This window comes from Ictalurus punctatus, chromosome 15 (genome assembly GCF_001660625.3).
Source record: "Ictalurus punctatus breed USDA103 chromosome 15, Coco_2.0, whole genome shotgun sequence".
Taxonomy (NCBI): Eukaryota; Metazoa; Chordata; class Actinopteri; order Siluriformes; family Ictaluridae; genus Ictalurus; species Ictalurus punctatus.
In genome coordinates, this window is record NC_030430.2 from 2,605,001 (window position 1) to 2,621,317 (window position 16,317).

Consider the following 16,317-nt stretch of genomic DNA (forward strand, 5'->3'; position numbering starts at 1 on the left):
GGATGTGTGTGGTCGCGTCTGTGTGTGGTTGCGCCCGTGTTTGCGTGGGAGAGCCATTTGCACCTTTGTGCCATTGCAGATTGATTGTGCTTCTTTGTTTTGTGTGTGCAGAGGCAATGTAAAGTACAGGAGACTCAGCTGAAATGCACCAAAGCACGCAATGACTATCTGTTCAACCTGGAAGCTACAAACGCGTCCATGAACAAATATTACCTACAAGATCTCTCTGCCCTTATCGATGTGAGTGTCCTGGTTTGGCATGGCTTAACTGGTACTTCATGGAAGAGTTGAGAAAAGTTACGCAAGTACAAGAAATGGAAAAACATAAATCAGGGGGTTTTTTTAGGATTGAAAGTTTAAATTCTTACTTCAGTGGATAATGTCAAATTTTAGATTATTTTCATTGGTGATTAAGAACTGCTGCTGTACTCAGAAAGACTCATTCCAGGATTCTTATTCACAATATACAGTGCTGTGAAAATGTATTCCTGATTTCTTCTGTTTTTGTGAAATCTATGAAACTGCACTGATAACGGGGTTCAGCTGGACTTGACACAACCTGGCCTGATCACTGCAAACCCTGTTCAATCACATCAACACTTACATAGAACGTTTTCAACAGCATGGAGGTGGTTAAAAAGTCTTACAGAGTAACACACTATGGCAAAGTTGAAAGAAATTCCAGAAATGATGAGGAAGAAGGTGATTGAAATACATCAGTCTGGGAAGGGTTACAAAGCTATTTCAAAGGCTCTGGGACTCCAGAGAACCACAGTGAGAGCCGTTATCTCCACATGGAAAAACTCTGCACAGTAGTGAACCTTCCCAGAAGTGTTGACCTTCTGAAATTTCTCCAAGAGAACAGCGACGACTCATCCAGGAAGTCACAAAAGAGCCAAGGACAACATCAAAGGATCTACAGACCTCTCTTGCATCAATAAAAGTCACTGTTCATGACTCCACTATCAGAAAGACACTGGGTAAAAATGGCGTCCATGGAAGAATGACGAGGTGAAAACCACTGCTAACCCAGACGAACATTAAGGCTCGTCTGAATTTTGCCAAAATACAGCTTGATGATCCTCAAACCTTTTGGGAGAATGTTCTGATGATTAATGAGTTGAAAGTGGGACTGTTTGGAAGACGGGGGTCCTGTTACAGCTGCCGTAAACCAAACACCGAATTCCACAAAAAGATCATCATGGCTACGGTGAAGCATGGTGGTGGAAGTGTGATGGTGTGGGGATTTTCCTGCATCAGGGCCTGGGAAACGTGCAGTAATTGATGGAATCATGAATTCTGCTTTCTAGCAGAAAATCCTAAAGGAGAATGTCCGGGTTTCACTCAGTAAGCTGAAACTCGAGCACGACTGGATTATGCAGCAAGACAATCATCCAAAGCATAGGAGTAAGTCCACCTCTGAATGACTCAAAAAAAGCTAAATTAAAGTTTTTGAGTGGCCTTGTCAAAGTCCTGACAGTGAGATGCTGTGTCAAGACCTTAAACGGACAGTTCATGCATGAAAACCCTCGATGTGGCTGAACTAAAGCAGTTCTGCAAAGAAGATTCCACCACAGCGCTGTGAAAGACTGATCTCCAGTTATCAGAAGCGTTTGGTTGCAGTTATTACTGCTAAAGCTGCCACAACCAGATTTTAAGTTTAAGGGGGCAATTAGTTTTTCACACGGGTGACAGGTGTTGGAGAACTTTTTTTTTTTTTTTGGCTTCAATAAAAATGAATAAATAATAATAATAATATTGTGTATTTACTCGGGTTGCCTTTGTTTCATGTTGTATCTCGTTTGAAGATCTGAAACTATATTTAGTACGAGATACACACAAAAACAGAAGAAATACTTGTTTCACAGCACTGTATTCATGCTGATCATCATTTCAACACACTTAGTATTGTTTCCCTTTATTATCTACAACTGTAAACTGTTATGATTTATAACCTCACTATTATCTAGTGTCAGAAAAAACTCTGGTTCCTCTTAACGTTTCTTCCTCATATCATGTCAGGAATTATTCCTCACCATTGTCACCTCTGCCTTGCTCAATAGGGATTCAAATCTACGCCTGGATTTCTGTAAATCCACTCTAATCTGTAATGTCTATTGTGTTGGTTATTACCGTATGTCTACTCGCTGATCCTGAATCCGATGCTTTAATATGAAAGCTTGAACTCCTCAACTAATATTCTACATGTTCCCTTAGTTCAGCGATTTAGGTTTCCATCAGTCCCTGTCCCAAGTGCTTCAGTTTTACCTGTCCAGACGCTTGCAGGCCCACCAGAACCTGGGTTCTGGATTGCAGCAGTTGGGCAACGCACTCTCTGGTCTGGATCAGAACCAGGACAGAGACACACTGATACAGGCTCATGATACGGCTTTCTGCATGCCACTTCGATTTCAGTACCAGCCTCACGAGGGAGACCAGGTACTGGTATCTGAGAGTGTGTGTGTGTGTGTGTGTGTGTGTGTGTATGAGCAGACATTTGAGTGTATTTTGATTCCTGTTTTGTACAGGTATGTGAAGTGAATGCTGATTTTGAGGTGAAGAGTGAGCTCGATACTCGATTCCACCAGCTGAAGACCAGACTCAACACGGTTACTGCAGAGAATGAAGAGGTAGTTCCATAAAACACAAACATGATACGGTTCTGATCCGTACAATCGTTATAGATATCAGTCAAATGATTTTTTTGTACTGTATAAACCCTGGTAACCCATATATTTGTTATTATTATTATTATTCCTTGACAGTTGAGTAAAATGCTGCAGCTTTCTCATTCTGCCCTGATTGAGTACATCACCGAGGATGTCTTCAGGCCTGAACACAGCCAATCTCTAGAGAACATCAGTGAAGCGTCTAACAATAAGATCAATCAAGCGAGACGTCGATCCAATTTGCAAGAGACGGAAAACTCGTACTCTACGGTAAATCGTTTTGCAAAGCCAGTGCTAAGTCTCTAGCACTAGTTCATAGTCGTTGTCGCTGTCTGAACTTTAAAATGGGTCTTTTTGTTCTGACTCACAGAAATTTAAGGACCATCTGATTAACGGCTTATTAATATCGAAACTACAGGCGAAGCATGACCTTCTCCAAGTTGCAATACAAAAAGGTAAAATATCCGCTTAAATCTCTCAAAAAAATCTTTAGAAACCTACTCAAGTGAGCCCTAATTCGCATCCCAAAAAATATACATATGTATATATTAAAAGCGGGTTTTTTGTTTGTTTGTTTGTTTGTTTGTTTTAATGCCTGTCAATAACCAGCTGGAACTGTGGATGGTCGGCATCACAGGTAAGGAAACAAGACCTTTCTCTTTATTACTGGGAGGAAACTATTTTAATGGTTGAAAACCAAAACAGAACAGGATCACACTCTTCAATGAATGTAACGCAGACATTTTTCAATTTCAATTGAATTTATTTATGTTATTTACTTGGTAAAAGAAACACTCAGTGGGCACTTTAATAGGAACATGTGTATTTCTGCTCATTCATGCAATTACCCATGTTCACGCTGACGAGGAGGCTACATTAACGCAAATATTTACGGCATTTTGGCGGACGCGACTTAGACTTATCTCATTTTATACAACTGAGCAATGGAGGGTTAAGGGCCTTGCCCAAAGGTCCCAACAGTGGTAGCTTGGTAGTGCTGCGGCTTGAACTCCTGACCTTCTGATGAGTAACCCAGAGCCTTTAACTACCGAGCTACCGCTGCACTGACTGTACAAATAGCCACTCGTTAACTGTGACTGAGCAGAAAAGCGTCTCAGAAAGCATAACATGCCTCACCTTGAGGCGAATGGGCTACAACAGCAGCAAACCGCATTGGTTTCCAATCCTGTCAGCCAAGAACAGGAATCTAAGCCTGCAATGGGGATAGGTGCACTGAAACTGGACAACACTGGAAAATGTTGTGTGTTCTGAGATGCATTTCCGTTCATCATGGTTAATAAAGAGTAGTTACTTGTCTTACAGAACCATAATTAAACGATTCTGGCCATTCTGACCTCTCATCAACAATTCCTGCCTGTAGAACTGGACTCACTGGATGTTTTTTTGTTTGTTTTCCGCACCATTCTGTGTAAAGTCTGATGTGCGTGAAAATCCCAGGAGATCAGCAGTTTCGAAAAGCCTGTCATATTTTTTTTTCCCCCCTATAACTGAAGCGCTGCATGATTTTATGCATTGTGCTGCTGTCACATGATTGGCTGAATTAGAAGGTGTATAGCTGTTCCTGTTGAAGTGGCATTTTATTACAGGATAGAATCGTTGTATTGGTGTCAATTCTGTATAGCGATTCACAGTGAATCGTTACTGAGTCATTGAGTATGAGCCAGAACTTCTTGGTATGACAGTAGCCCTTGTAAAATGTCATTATATTTTCCACTCCTCCGCAGTCTCTTGTTAATCACAGTTACATTTCTCGCGTCAGAATGCGTTCCAGGAGGTCTGTCCGTCAGAGGAAGAACCAGCATGACTCTCAGATCTGCCAGAAAGCTTTCTCTCGAGACCTGCTCGCTTACATCCAGGTATTCTGTCTGTCTGGCTGTAGAATTGTTGTGCACACATATAGAGTTGTGCCCAAAAGTTTGCATACCCCTTGCAGAATCTGCTAAATCTTAATACTGTTAACAAAATAAGCGCGACCGTAAAAACCCCCATGTTGTTTTTTATTCAATCCTGTCCTGACTAAGCTATTTCACATAACAGATTTACATATAGTCCACAAGACACAATAATAATTGAATTTACACAAATGAACCAGGTCAAAAGTTTGCATGCGCTTGATTATTAATACTGTGATCAACGACTGTGTTTATGTTTTCTGAGAGTTGCTCATGAGTCCCTGGTTTGTCCTGAGCAGTTAAACTGCCCACTGTTCTTCAGAAAAATCTGAAGAAACAGTGGGCAATACCTTCTTGAGCATCGGTGAATGTTTACATCTTTCGTAATAGTCGTGTACGAGTCCCTCAGTCGTCCTCAGTGAGAAAAGACGGATCTGAACATCATATAGTCGCTGTCGGAAAGGGGTCAAATATGCAGAAGATGCTGGAAAAGTAAAGAGTGTGGAGGACCTGGAGGATTTTTCTGAAGAACAGTGGGGCGGTTTAACTGCTCAGGACAAACAAGAGACTCGTGAAGAACTCTCACAAAACATAAACACAGTCGCTGATCATCCAGGTGACGACACACAGGATTAATAATCAAGCGTGTGTAAACTTTTGAACGGGGTAATTTTGTATTATCTTGTCTTGTGGACTATATGTTATATGACTACATGCTATGTGGAATAGCTTCTTCAGGACAGTACTAAATAAAAAATAACACGGGATTTTTATGATCCGTCTTATTTTTTGTAAGTATTGATATTTAGCAGATTCTGCATGGGGTATGCAAACTTTTTTGCACAACTCTAAATGCACCAAATGATATTGAGAAGCATGCTTGCATTTGTGTTATTAATGATTTTCGTCGGGAGCACTGTCTCATTTGTAAAGCTCAGGTTCTGTTCTGCAGGCTTCTGGAGAACCCATTCCTTTGGTGGTAGAGAGCTGCATCAGATTCATCAACCTTCATGGTAATCAGTCTTTTACGAACGTGTAGTGCTGTGCAGGCACATGCTGCGAAATTCTGTACAGGAAAGATGCCTTGAAAATGAAATGTATCTGCATATACAAAAACTGACTCTGAAGAACGGGATCGTTTTTAGGCTGTAAATTCTGAAGGCTACTGAAAATACAGAACCTTTTTTTTTTGTTTGTTTGTTTGTTTGTTTGTTTGTTTGTTTGTTTTTCCGAGACTGGGTTACACAATACAGTAGAACCGCACAATCAAAATGGTTTCTTACTCTCCTGTATAAGTTGAGATGGTTACCCTAAAGAACCTTTTATTCCATAATCCTTCAGCCATTATTTATTTATTTATTTATTTATTTTGGTTGTTGCTACAATAAACAGAATAATAATTTTCCCCCAAAGTGATTATTTTTCACATAATGTTCATATTTATGGTGGGAAAATGTAAGCTCACATATGTAACTGTAGTCTCAGGGCTGAACGGTGGACAGGGCGGTTTCCTTCAGAGTTAGGAAACGCATGCTGATAGCTCACCACATCAGATCACCACAACAGCACTCATATATAGTGCTTCGGTATACTTTATTGAAGATGATAATAGCTCAGAGTGTCGATATAGAGGAGAATTATGAAAATTAAAGTCCGGATGCTGTACTCTATTGAGGATGAGAAACACTAGCAATATTCAGTCTGTGAAATCTGGTGATGGTACATGGTAAACTCAATGCCAGGGCTTCATAAATGTCCACAAGCGACACCCCTGACTTACTGTTGCAAAGGAGGTAGACCAAGTCAGAGAGTTCTTTATGGGATTACGCTAACGGACTTTATTTCACCTTTATGTGTTTCAGTTTGGTCAGTGCCAAGAAATCTTTAAGATTTCTTCATGACACTTCTGTATGCTTCTTTTTTTTATTTATTTTTTAAAATTTGGCACGACCTATGACAATATGAAGGCATGTTACAAGAGCCAGATCACATCTTCTATGCTTGATTCAGCCTGTGCCCAGTACCAAAGACCTTTTTTCTGTACACCTTTTTCTTTGCTCTGCTAATATGGAAAGACCTACTGTACACAATATCTTAACAATGCCTACAAAACTAACTGTCTCTGACAAGGCCTGCACCATGAGGGCATCTTTCGAGTCCCAGGCTCTCAGCTGGAGGTCAATCGGCTCAGAGACCTGTTCGAGAAAGGTACGTGCGTTCACTCCTTCAGACTGCTGTGGGTCATTAATAATGCAGTTTGGGCTAAATTTCTGTGTCTCGGTTTGTAGGAGACGACCCTCTGGCTGAGGAAATTTGTGACTTGGACTCAGTGGCTTGTGTGCTGAAGCTCTATTTCAGAGGAATGGAAAACCCGCTTTTTCCTAAAGACAGCTATGACCTACTGATGGAGTGCGGACGTAAGGGAATGTTTGTCTGTCTCACAAATGAGAGCGCCGAGAGCATTTTCAAGCCCAAAAACACGTATTTCAAATATATTATGAATTATGAAAGAATACATACCGAATTCTTCGAACATAAATTTCAAAATCATTGTCTGAAAACGGATTTTTAAAAAACGATTGTTAGGATTTGTATTTAACTTTTTTTTTTTTTTAAATGAAACTACAGTACAGACTCAGATTTTTGAACTCTAGTTGAGTTGAATTGAATATGAACGTCACCTTTTACCTTCATTTCTAGGAATAGAAGATGAATCGGAGAAAGTAGCACAGTTAAAGGCGGTTATTCTTTCCTACCCTTCTCCAGTAGTTGTGGTGATGAGATACCTGTTTGCATTCCTCCACCAGTGAGTAATAAACCACTAGTCGTGGTCTAACGCCCTTTAAATACATAAATAAGTCATCCACAACTCTGAGTCTCTCTCTCTCTCTCTCTCTCTCTCTCTCTCTCTCTCTCTCTCTGTGTGTGTGTGTGTGTGTAGTATCTCCCAATACAGCGATGAAAACATGATGCAGCCCTACAACCTGGCTGTGTGTTTCGGACCCAGTCTGATTAGAGGGCCTGAGGACGCAGATGCTGTTACTCTCCAGCACATCAATGCTCTTGTCAAAACAATCATTATCCAGCATGAGAGCATCTTCCCCAACCAGAATGAATTAGACGGACCTGTGTATGAGACATGCATGACGCTAGAGCCAGATGATACGTGAGAACCCCACATAGACAGACACAGACACATAAACATAACTATATGTACAAACACTTATGAGCATAAATTGTGTGTGTGTGTGTGTGTGTGTGTGTGTGTGTGTGTGTGTGTGTGTGTGTGTGTGTGTGTGTGTGTGTGTGTTTGCAGTGAGGCTACTACAGAGGAGTCAGAAGTGGAACCAGACATGTCTCCAAACAAAGAAGTCAAAGATGGTAAGCTTTTTTTTTTTTTTTTTTTTTCCTGTTGTGAAATCCCTGCACAGTTTTCTGAAATAAAATGTCTCAAGCCATGCATACATCATTTTTTATTAAAATAATTGCAAAATATTATTCTAGTGGTGTGACTAATGTATAATCAAATCAAATAAGCACATAATAAAGTCAAATTATATATATATATATATATATATATATATATATATATATATATATATATATATATATATATATATATAAAACATTCTTTGATAAGAATGAATTTTTTTCTATGTAATGCTGTGGTAAAGGAGTAGTGGTAGGAGCTCTGAGATCTGATCTATGCTAAAAAGTCTAAAAAGTCCCCTTTTGTTCTTACGTGTAAGCAGACCACCAACAGCACTGAGTGTATTTGTACTTTCAGTTCCACTTCAACAGGACTGTAGTTTCTTTAAGAACTACCATGGTACTATTGAGAAGAAGATTAATGAAGAAACACAATCAGGTCACTGAAATGAAGCACTGAAATCTGCCATGTGACCCGTATCATACTTAACAATGGTGCTTGAAAGTTTGTGAACCCGTTCGAATTTTCAATATATTCCTGCATAAATATGACCTAAAACATCATCAGATGTCTTAAAAGTAGACAAAGACAACCCAATTAAACAAATGAGACTTCAACTCTGGGATTAAGGTGGGCTTCCTCACATGAATTGCTTGCTTCAGGTTCTTGCACATTTTTTTTTACTGGATTAAGGTCAGGACTTTGACTTGGCCATTCTAAAACATTAACTTTATTCTACTTTAACCGTTCTTTGGTAGAACGACTTGTGTGCTTGGGGTCGATGTCTTGTGGCATGACCCACTTTCTCTTCAGATTCAGAGCATGAACAGATGTCCTGACATTTTCCCTTAAAATTCGCTGATTTAATTCAGAATTCATTGCTTCATCAATGATGGCGAGTCGTCCTGACCCAGACGCTGTAAAACTGGCCCAAACCATGATACTACCACCAGCATGGGATTACAGATGGGATAAGGTTCTTATGCTGGAATGCTGTGTTTTTCTTTCTCAAAATATAGCACTTCCAATTTAAACCCAAAGTTCCATTTTGGTCTCATCTCTCCACAAAACATTTTTCCAATAGCCTTCCGCCTTGTCCACGTGATCTTTAAAAAACTGCAGACATGCAGCGATGTTCTGTTTGGAGAGCAGTGGCTTTCTCCTTGCACCCCTGCCATGCACACCATTGTTGTCCAGTGTTCTCCTGATGCTGGCTCATGAACATTAACATTAGCCAATGTGAGAGAGACCTTTAGTTCCTTTGTGCCCTCACAGAATATTACACGTCCTGCACTTGGAGTGATCTTTGCTGGTCTCCACTCCTGAGGAAGGTAACAATGGTCTTGCATTTCCTCCATTTGTACACAATCTGTCTGACTGTGGATTGGTGGAGTCCAAACTCTTTAGAGATGGTTTTGTAAACTTTTCCAGCCCGATGAGCATCAACAACTCTTTTTCTGAATTCCTCAGAAATCTCCTTTGTTCATGCCATGAAAAACGTCCACAAACATGTGTTGTGAAGATCAGATTTTGATAGATCCCTGTTCCTTAATTAAAACAAGACGCTCACTCACTCACACCTGATTGTCATCCCATTGATTGAAAATACCTCACTCTAATCTCACCTTTAAATTAACTGCTACTCCTAGAGCTTCACATACTTTTACCTCTCACAGATGTAATATCGGATCATTTTCCTCAATAAATAAATGACCAAATATAATATTTTTTACATTTTCATTTGTTTAACTGGGTTCTCGTTGTCTACTTTTAGGACTTGTGTGAAAATCTGATGATGTTTTAGGTCACATTTATGCAGAAATATTCTTTCTTCTGATGGAGTAATGGGACAATATATAGAGTATAGTGTTATAGGAAAATAATGGTCACTGAGGTACTGTGATGAATGACCACAACAAAGTGGATTCTTTTCGAATAAAAGAAAGTGTCCCAAAGTGTTGTATTCTTCTTGTACCACGGCAGTTTACTACACTAACAATTTCTTATTTATGAATATGAATGACACGTCACACGTTTTATCCATTTAATTTAGTTCCTGTTATCAATTACTACAAACAATTATAAACAGTCATTCCCCCACCAGCATCGTATTTATTTCTCTCTCTTGAATTAATATTACAAAAAATTCAGCTCATTATGTTACAAAGGGCTTTACCATTTCAATAATTACACAGGATTAAAAAAAAAACAACAACAACATTTACGTGGAGAATCAGTCTTATAAGTCCCTGTGTAAGTTGTTACTATGGAAATGTATCAGAATGAGCACTTCATATAAAATGTCAAAGCATTTTAATAAATGTTACAGAAGATTAATCAACACCTTCTGACCAATCAGAATCAAGCATTCAATAAATCTGTGATATAACTAACTATTTTATCGTTCTATTTAACGTCTCAATTTTTTAAAAAAAATCTATTTAGCTAGTATAGTTCATCATTTTAAAAAAAAACGTTTATATGTAGACAAAAATATATATCGACCTATTAAAATGCTTAAACAGTTCTTAACAGTCGACTTTTAGAACTGATTGTATGTCGGGAACATTTCTAACTTTTCTGTGCAGAGCTGGAAGGAGTGGCCTTGTTCGACTACACGGCCCGTTCCTCAACTGAGCTGTCCTTCAAACAGGGTGGGCGTCTCCGCCTTTACAGCAGAGCCTCTTCAGAATGGTGGAGAGGAGAAATAGACGGCTCTAAGGGGCTTATCCCGAATAAATACATCAGTGTGTTGAGGTGAGTCATCCACACAGGAGATTATACTCAGATGATCCTTTTCTGGTAAGAGTCTAGTAGTCAAGGCGACAGGATTTGTGTGATAATGTTCCAGTGATTGGATCATTAATGCAGTGATTAATGTGTCAGCTGGCAACGATTCTTTTAACCCTAACTGATGCAGCGTGTAGCTTCTCGTTTATTAAACAATCATGTAGGAAGATGTATCCCCATGGTCGTGGAAAAGATGTTACTGTATTTCAGAAGGGGTCAATTATTGGCCTGCATCAAGCAAAGAAATCCCTGGAGGAGATTGCTGGAATCCCTGGAGCTGGGTTAAAAACTGTCCAACGCACTGTTAAAACCTGGAACGAGAGTGGTGAACCGTCACCTTTGAGGAAGAAATGTAGTCGCAAAACGTCCAAAATCTTGAACGATCGTGATCGGAGATGTTTCAAACGCTTGGTGAAGTCGCATCGTAAAAAAAAAAAAAACAGTATAACTCACGGCTATGTTTAATAGTGAAAGTAAGAGCATTTCTACATGCACAGTGAGATTTACCGGATTGGAACTAAACAGCTGTGTGGTCTAATCAGATAAAAACGACTTCACTTTGCTAGGGAGCATAAAGATCGGATTGTGGAGCAACGGAAAAAGGTCATGTGGTCTGAGGAGTCCATACTTACCCCATTCCAAAGCGATTTGTGCATCAGAGAAAGAAGGGAAATACATGAAGCGATGCACCCATCATGCAGAGTGCCTACTGTACAAACCTCTGGAGGCAGTGTTATGATCTGGGGTTGCTTCAGTTGGTCAGGTCTACGCTCAGCAACATTATGGGAAAGACTCAGGTTACTCAGGTTGCCTTTGTTTTATGTTGTATTTCATTTGAAGATCTAAAACTATTTAGTATGAGATATACGCAAAAACAGAAGAAATCAGGGAGGGGGGGGGTATTTTTTCACAGCACTGTGAGTAAAAAAATTTGCAAGATATTTTCCTAAAAAGTGTTACTTTCTCCTGCGTATAGAGACTTTTGGGACACCCTGTAGTAATAGTGTTCTTAGGAATAGTGCAACATGCCCAAAAGTGACAGAAACCTGTGAAGAGGTTGTCCATGACTGTCCTTGAGCTGTCAGTGAGGTGACCAGTGTGTAGTAGTGTGCAGAGGTAGCGGAGGCATGGGTGACAGAGAGGAACAAAGAGTAATGACTGGATTTCAGTATATTCACAGAAGAGAACAGTCTTCACACTAAATAACCTGTCCCTTTGTATCCTTGCTTCACATTTTTTTATCCTGCAGCATGGAGGGAGGGCCGGAGCACAAAGAAATACGCAACAGTGGAAGCCAGGGAGAGGATCAGGCAACCGGGCCGACACAAACACGGTAAAAGGAAGAATCACAGAAGATTCACCTTCTATGGTCTACAATCATAACAATGTTAATGAATGGTACCCTTCTACAAGTTAGAGATGCACCGATACTAAATCTCTCAGCCGATACCGATAAGCGGTTATTCAGAGTGATATCGGCCGATACCGATACTTCTGCCTTTTATGCCTTCTTATAAACGAATAATATTTCATTCCACAATTCTGAAGGAAATGCAAATAAAACCTTTATTCTCTCCATTTCCACAAGTTGTTTCACAGTAACTGGTCTCATAAACACAAAACACATTACTCCAACATGAACACATGAACTCAGTTCTGAAGATTAAAGTAAGATTATTAACTTATTGAATGTAAACACTCATATAAACACTGACTGAATTGTAAAAAAAAAACAAACAAAAAAAACACAACTTCCTGTTAGTCTCACATTCACTCTCCAAACACAAAAGCATTTCTACTTCATCACTGAACATCAAACTGGTCATATATAATATCAACTTTTTATATATTAACATTCACTGGATATGAAATACACTACTCTACTAATATATTGTTCTGTGCAATATATCCTTTTTTTGTCATCTCATCTTCATTTAAATCTTTAAACGGTGTACTGGCCCTTTAATTCAGCGCGGCGCGAGCAGCGAGGCAAAAAAGTGGAACTCCCGCTTCACTGCTGCTCACTTCCGGTGTAAAATTTTATCAGTGCAGAGATTACAGAGATTACAAACTGCAGTTTTGTCGTCATTCCACACAAGAGACATCTTCTTTACACACAGCACGAAATCCATGTGTTTTCCCGCCCTCTTTTGATTGACAGGATATAATCGGCCCCGATCATCGGATGTTTTTAAACTATCGGCCGATAGCGTAACAAATAGCCTTTACTGGCCGATACATCGGTGCATCTCTACTACAAGTGTAACTGTAAACTAGAAGGACTTATAATCCCGCTATCCAACATCACTTCCTTTTTGAGTCTGGTTTCCTCTCACGATTTCTTCCTTTCTTGCTCATTAGGGATCGAAATCTACAGCTGTGTGTTATTGCTGTTTACACCATTTTCATTCTGTTTAAACATTTTTTTGTGCACAATCTCCATGATTGAAAATCAAGAATGAAAATAGGTTTGAAATGTGTCTTTGTTTGATGCCGTTGCTTCTCTGCGTTATGTTCATTTCCTAGGATCAAAGTGTTCAGTGACAAGTCGGGGCTCGGTTCCAGCCAAGCTATTGCGGGGAAGATTTCCTTACAGTTACCCACAGCGCAACTCTTGAGCACTTCTCCGAGGGCTTTACGAAAAACAGAGTATGCAATCGACACGCTTTTCACACTATGGTTGTCATGATACCATACACATATCTTATGTATACCAGCTGAAGTATCACGATGAACCAAATGAACTAAATTTACAGAAATACATGCACAGCGGTTAGCGTAACGTTAGCTCGCGTACTAGCAAACTTGGCTAATCTTATTATGTACACACAGCATTTAACGCAACGTTAGCTCGCTTACTAGCAAACTTGGCTAATCTTATTATGTACACACAGCATTTAACGCAACGTTAGCTCGCTTACTAGCAAACTTGGCTAATCTTATTATGTACACACAGCATTTAATGCAACGTTAGCTCGCTTACTAGCAAACTTGGCTAATTTTAGTATTTACACACAGCATTTAACGCAACGTTAGCTCGCTTACTAGCAAACATGGCTAATTTTATTATTTACACACAGCATTTAACGCAACGTTAGCTCGCTTACTAGCAAACATGGCTAATTTTAGTATTTACACACAGCATTTAACGCAACGTTAGCTCGCTTACTAGCAAACATGGCTAATTTTAGTATTTACACACAGCATTTAACGCGACGTTAGCTCGCTTACTAGCAAACATGGCTAATTTTAGTATTTACACACAGCATTTAACGCAACCTTAGCTCGCTTACTAGCAACCATGGCTAATCTTATTATTTACACACAGCATTTAACGCAATGTTAGCTCACTTACTAGCAAACATGGCTAATTTTAGTATTTACACACAGCATTTAACGCAATGTTAGCTCACTTACTAGCAAACATGGCTAATTTTCGTATTTACACACAGCATTTAACGCAACGTTAGCTCGCTTACTAGCAAACATGGCTAATCTTATTATTTACACACAGCATTTAACGCAACGTTAGCTCGCTTACTAGCAAACATGGCTAATTTTAGTATTTACACACAGCATTTAACGCAACGTTAGCTCGCTTACTAGCAAACATGGCTAATCTTATTATTTACACACAGCATTTAACGCAACGTTAGCTCGCTTACTAGCAAACATGGCTAATTTTAGTATTTACACACAGCATTTAACGCAACGTTAGCTCGCTTACTAGCAAACATGGCTAATTTTAGTATTTACACACAGCATTTAACGCAACGTTAGCTCGCTTACTAGCAAACATGGCTAATCTTATTATTTACACACAGCATTTAACGCAATGTTAGCTCACTTACTAGCAAACATGGCTAATTTTAGTATTTACACGCAGCAGTTAGCGTAATGTTAGCTCACTCGGTAGCAAACAGGAAATCTTTCGAGATTAAAGTAGAGACCAGGTCCTTATGTTAAAAAAGATTGGGTCAGGGATGCTGTCTCCACTGTCTCAGACATTGCTGCCACTGTATAAGCATTTGGCACCTGAAGTGTAGATTTTAATCAGGAAGCTGCTTTATTTTGATTGGGTCTCAAAATTTTATTATTGAAAATGTGCACATACTGTCTATTTTAAAAAAAAAAAATTATTATTATTATTATCTTACACTCTTAGAGTCTGTATTATTTTTGTTTTACTAAGTAACACTGACAAAAAAAAATCTAATGGAAAAAAATACTCAAGTAAAAGTCTGTGATTTAATTATACTCCAAAAAAAAAAAAGTATGTTACAATGAATTAATTCAGTACAGTAATGAATGAGAGTAAATGTAGTTCATGCCTGGCTATAGACAAACTGCCCAAACATTTATCTGTCCCTTTACCAGCACCCAGATAAGAAGGACTGCAGCAGACAGCGAAAGAGAGGACGCAAAAATATCGGTGGACAAGGTTAGGAAACGTCTTTCTGAATCTGTTCATTTGCTGACCATTTTCTGCTGGAAGGATAACTGATGGAAAATAATGTGCTCTTGCAGGAGGTGTGTCAACAGATGAACTCTGTCTTCAAGGAGCTTCTCGTTCGCCAGCAACAGCAGGAGCACGTCTCTCCATCTTCTGTCCCACCCTCGTATTCCTCAGGCTCCACGCAAACCTTAAACAAGAGAGGAATGACCCCGCAGAAAGGAAAAGGCTATTTTAAATCATCTGAACAGATGAACTGAGAAATGAGAGGAGTGAAATCTTGAGACACAGTGAGACTGATGCGAAGAGACGTGCACAATACGTCTGTTACTACACACAAAAAAAAGAGAACTTAAATACGTGTTCCCGTAATGGCATGGTAATCTGTGGTTCTGATTTAGTTCCTCATGATATTTATTTTTTTTTAATCCCTTGATAAATGCAGTGCAGACGATTTCTCGGACTAGTCTATGATCATGTTACATGACGATAGCACTGCTGTAACTTCCTAATTTATGCTTGTTTTCATCAAATCCTCAGTGGCCTAATTCAGTTCACTCAGCTTAAGTAGTAATTTATTTGCTTTGGCTATTTATTCTCCAAATTGTGCAGAACAGTCTAGAGATGTTTAGTGTTTTGCAATAAAAATTAAAAAAAAAGTACAATATATGTGAACCTGTGAGCATCTTCTTTCAATGTAAAGTGTCATGAAATACCCCCAGTTTATTTAAATTCACTGTATTTATTAATCCACTAAGTATTTCTTTTGAACTTTTGTATTAATAGAAGGTTAAACACTTGCACTATACATAACTCACACAAAATACTTCTAGCACCACTGTCAATGAATTATTTACTTCATTTTGTGAGCTAATTAAAACATATATATATATATATATATATATATATATATATATATATATATATATATATATATATATATACACACACACACACATAAATACTGTATATTATAGCGGAATGTTATAATTTTATTTATTGTTCAATGCTCAGTTTACTGTGTAAAATTAAATGGTTTAGGATCTTGGTGTGATTAATGTT

At 38.8% G+C, this 16,317-nt stretch overlaps 1 protein-coding gene across 3 annotated transcripts in view; it reads left to right on the forward strand.

The window, feature by feature from the left end:
• arhgap4a (Rho GTPase activating protein 4a) overlaps nt 1-15,924 on the forward strand; it is a 24,353-nt gene extending 8,429 nt beyond the window's left edge. For all 3 annotated transcript variants that reach the window (XM_017487609.3, XM_017487608.3, XM_017487607.3), the window contains exons 7-24: nt 112-240; nt 2,218-2,439; nt 2,529-2,630; nt 2,766-2,939; nt 3,040-3,124; nt 3,279-3,306; nt 4,450-4,546; nt 5,535-5,595; nt 6,713-6,790; nt 6,871-6,999; nt 7,283-7,388; nt 7,524-7,748; nt 7,899-7,963; nt 10,601-10,769; nt 12,052-12,135; nt 13,329-13,451; nt 15,180-15,243; nt 15,330-15,924. In XM_017487609.3, coding sequence (XP_017343098.1) covers nt 112-240; nt 2,218-2,439; nt 2,529-2,630; nt 2,766-2,939; nt 3,040-3,124; nt 3,279-3,306; nt 4,450-4,546; nt 5,535-5,595; nt 6,713-6,790; nt 6,871-6,999; nt 7,283-7,388; nt 7,524-7,748; nt 7,899-7,963; nt 10,601-10,769; nt 12,052-12,135; nt 13,329-13,451; nt 15,180-15,243; nt 15,330-15,515 — 2,127 coding nt within the window. In that variant the 3' untranslated portion in view covers nt 15,516-15,924. The remainder of the gene's footprint in view (nt 1-111; nt 241-2,217; nt 2,440-2,528; nt 2,631-2,765; nt 2,940-3,039; nt 3,125-3,278; nt 3,307-4,449; nt 4,547-5,534; nt 5,596-6,712; nt 6,791-6,870; nt 7,000-7,282; nt 7,389-7,523; nt 7,749-7,898; nt 7,964-10,600; nt 10,770-12,051; nt 12,136-13,328; nt 13,452-15,179; nt 15,244-15,329) is intronic.
• Nucleotides 15,925-16,317: the final 393 nt, after the last annotated feature.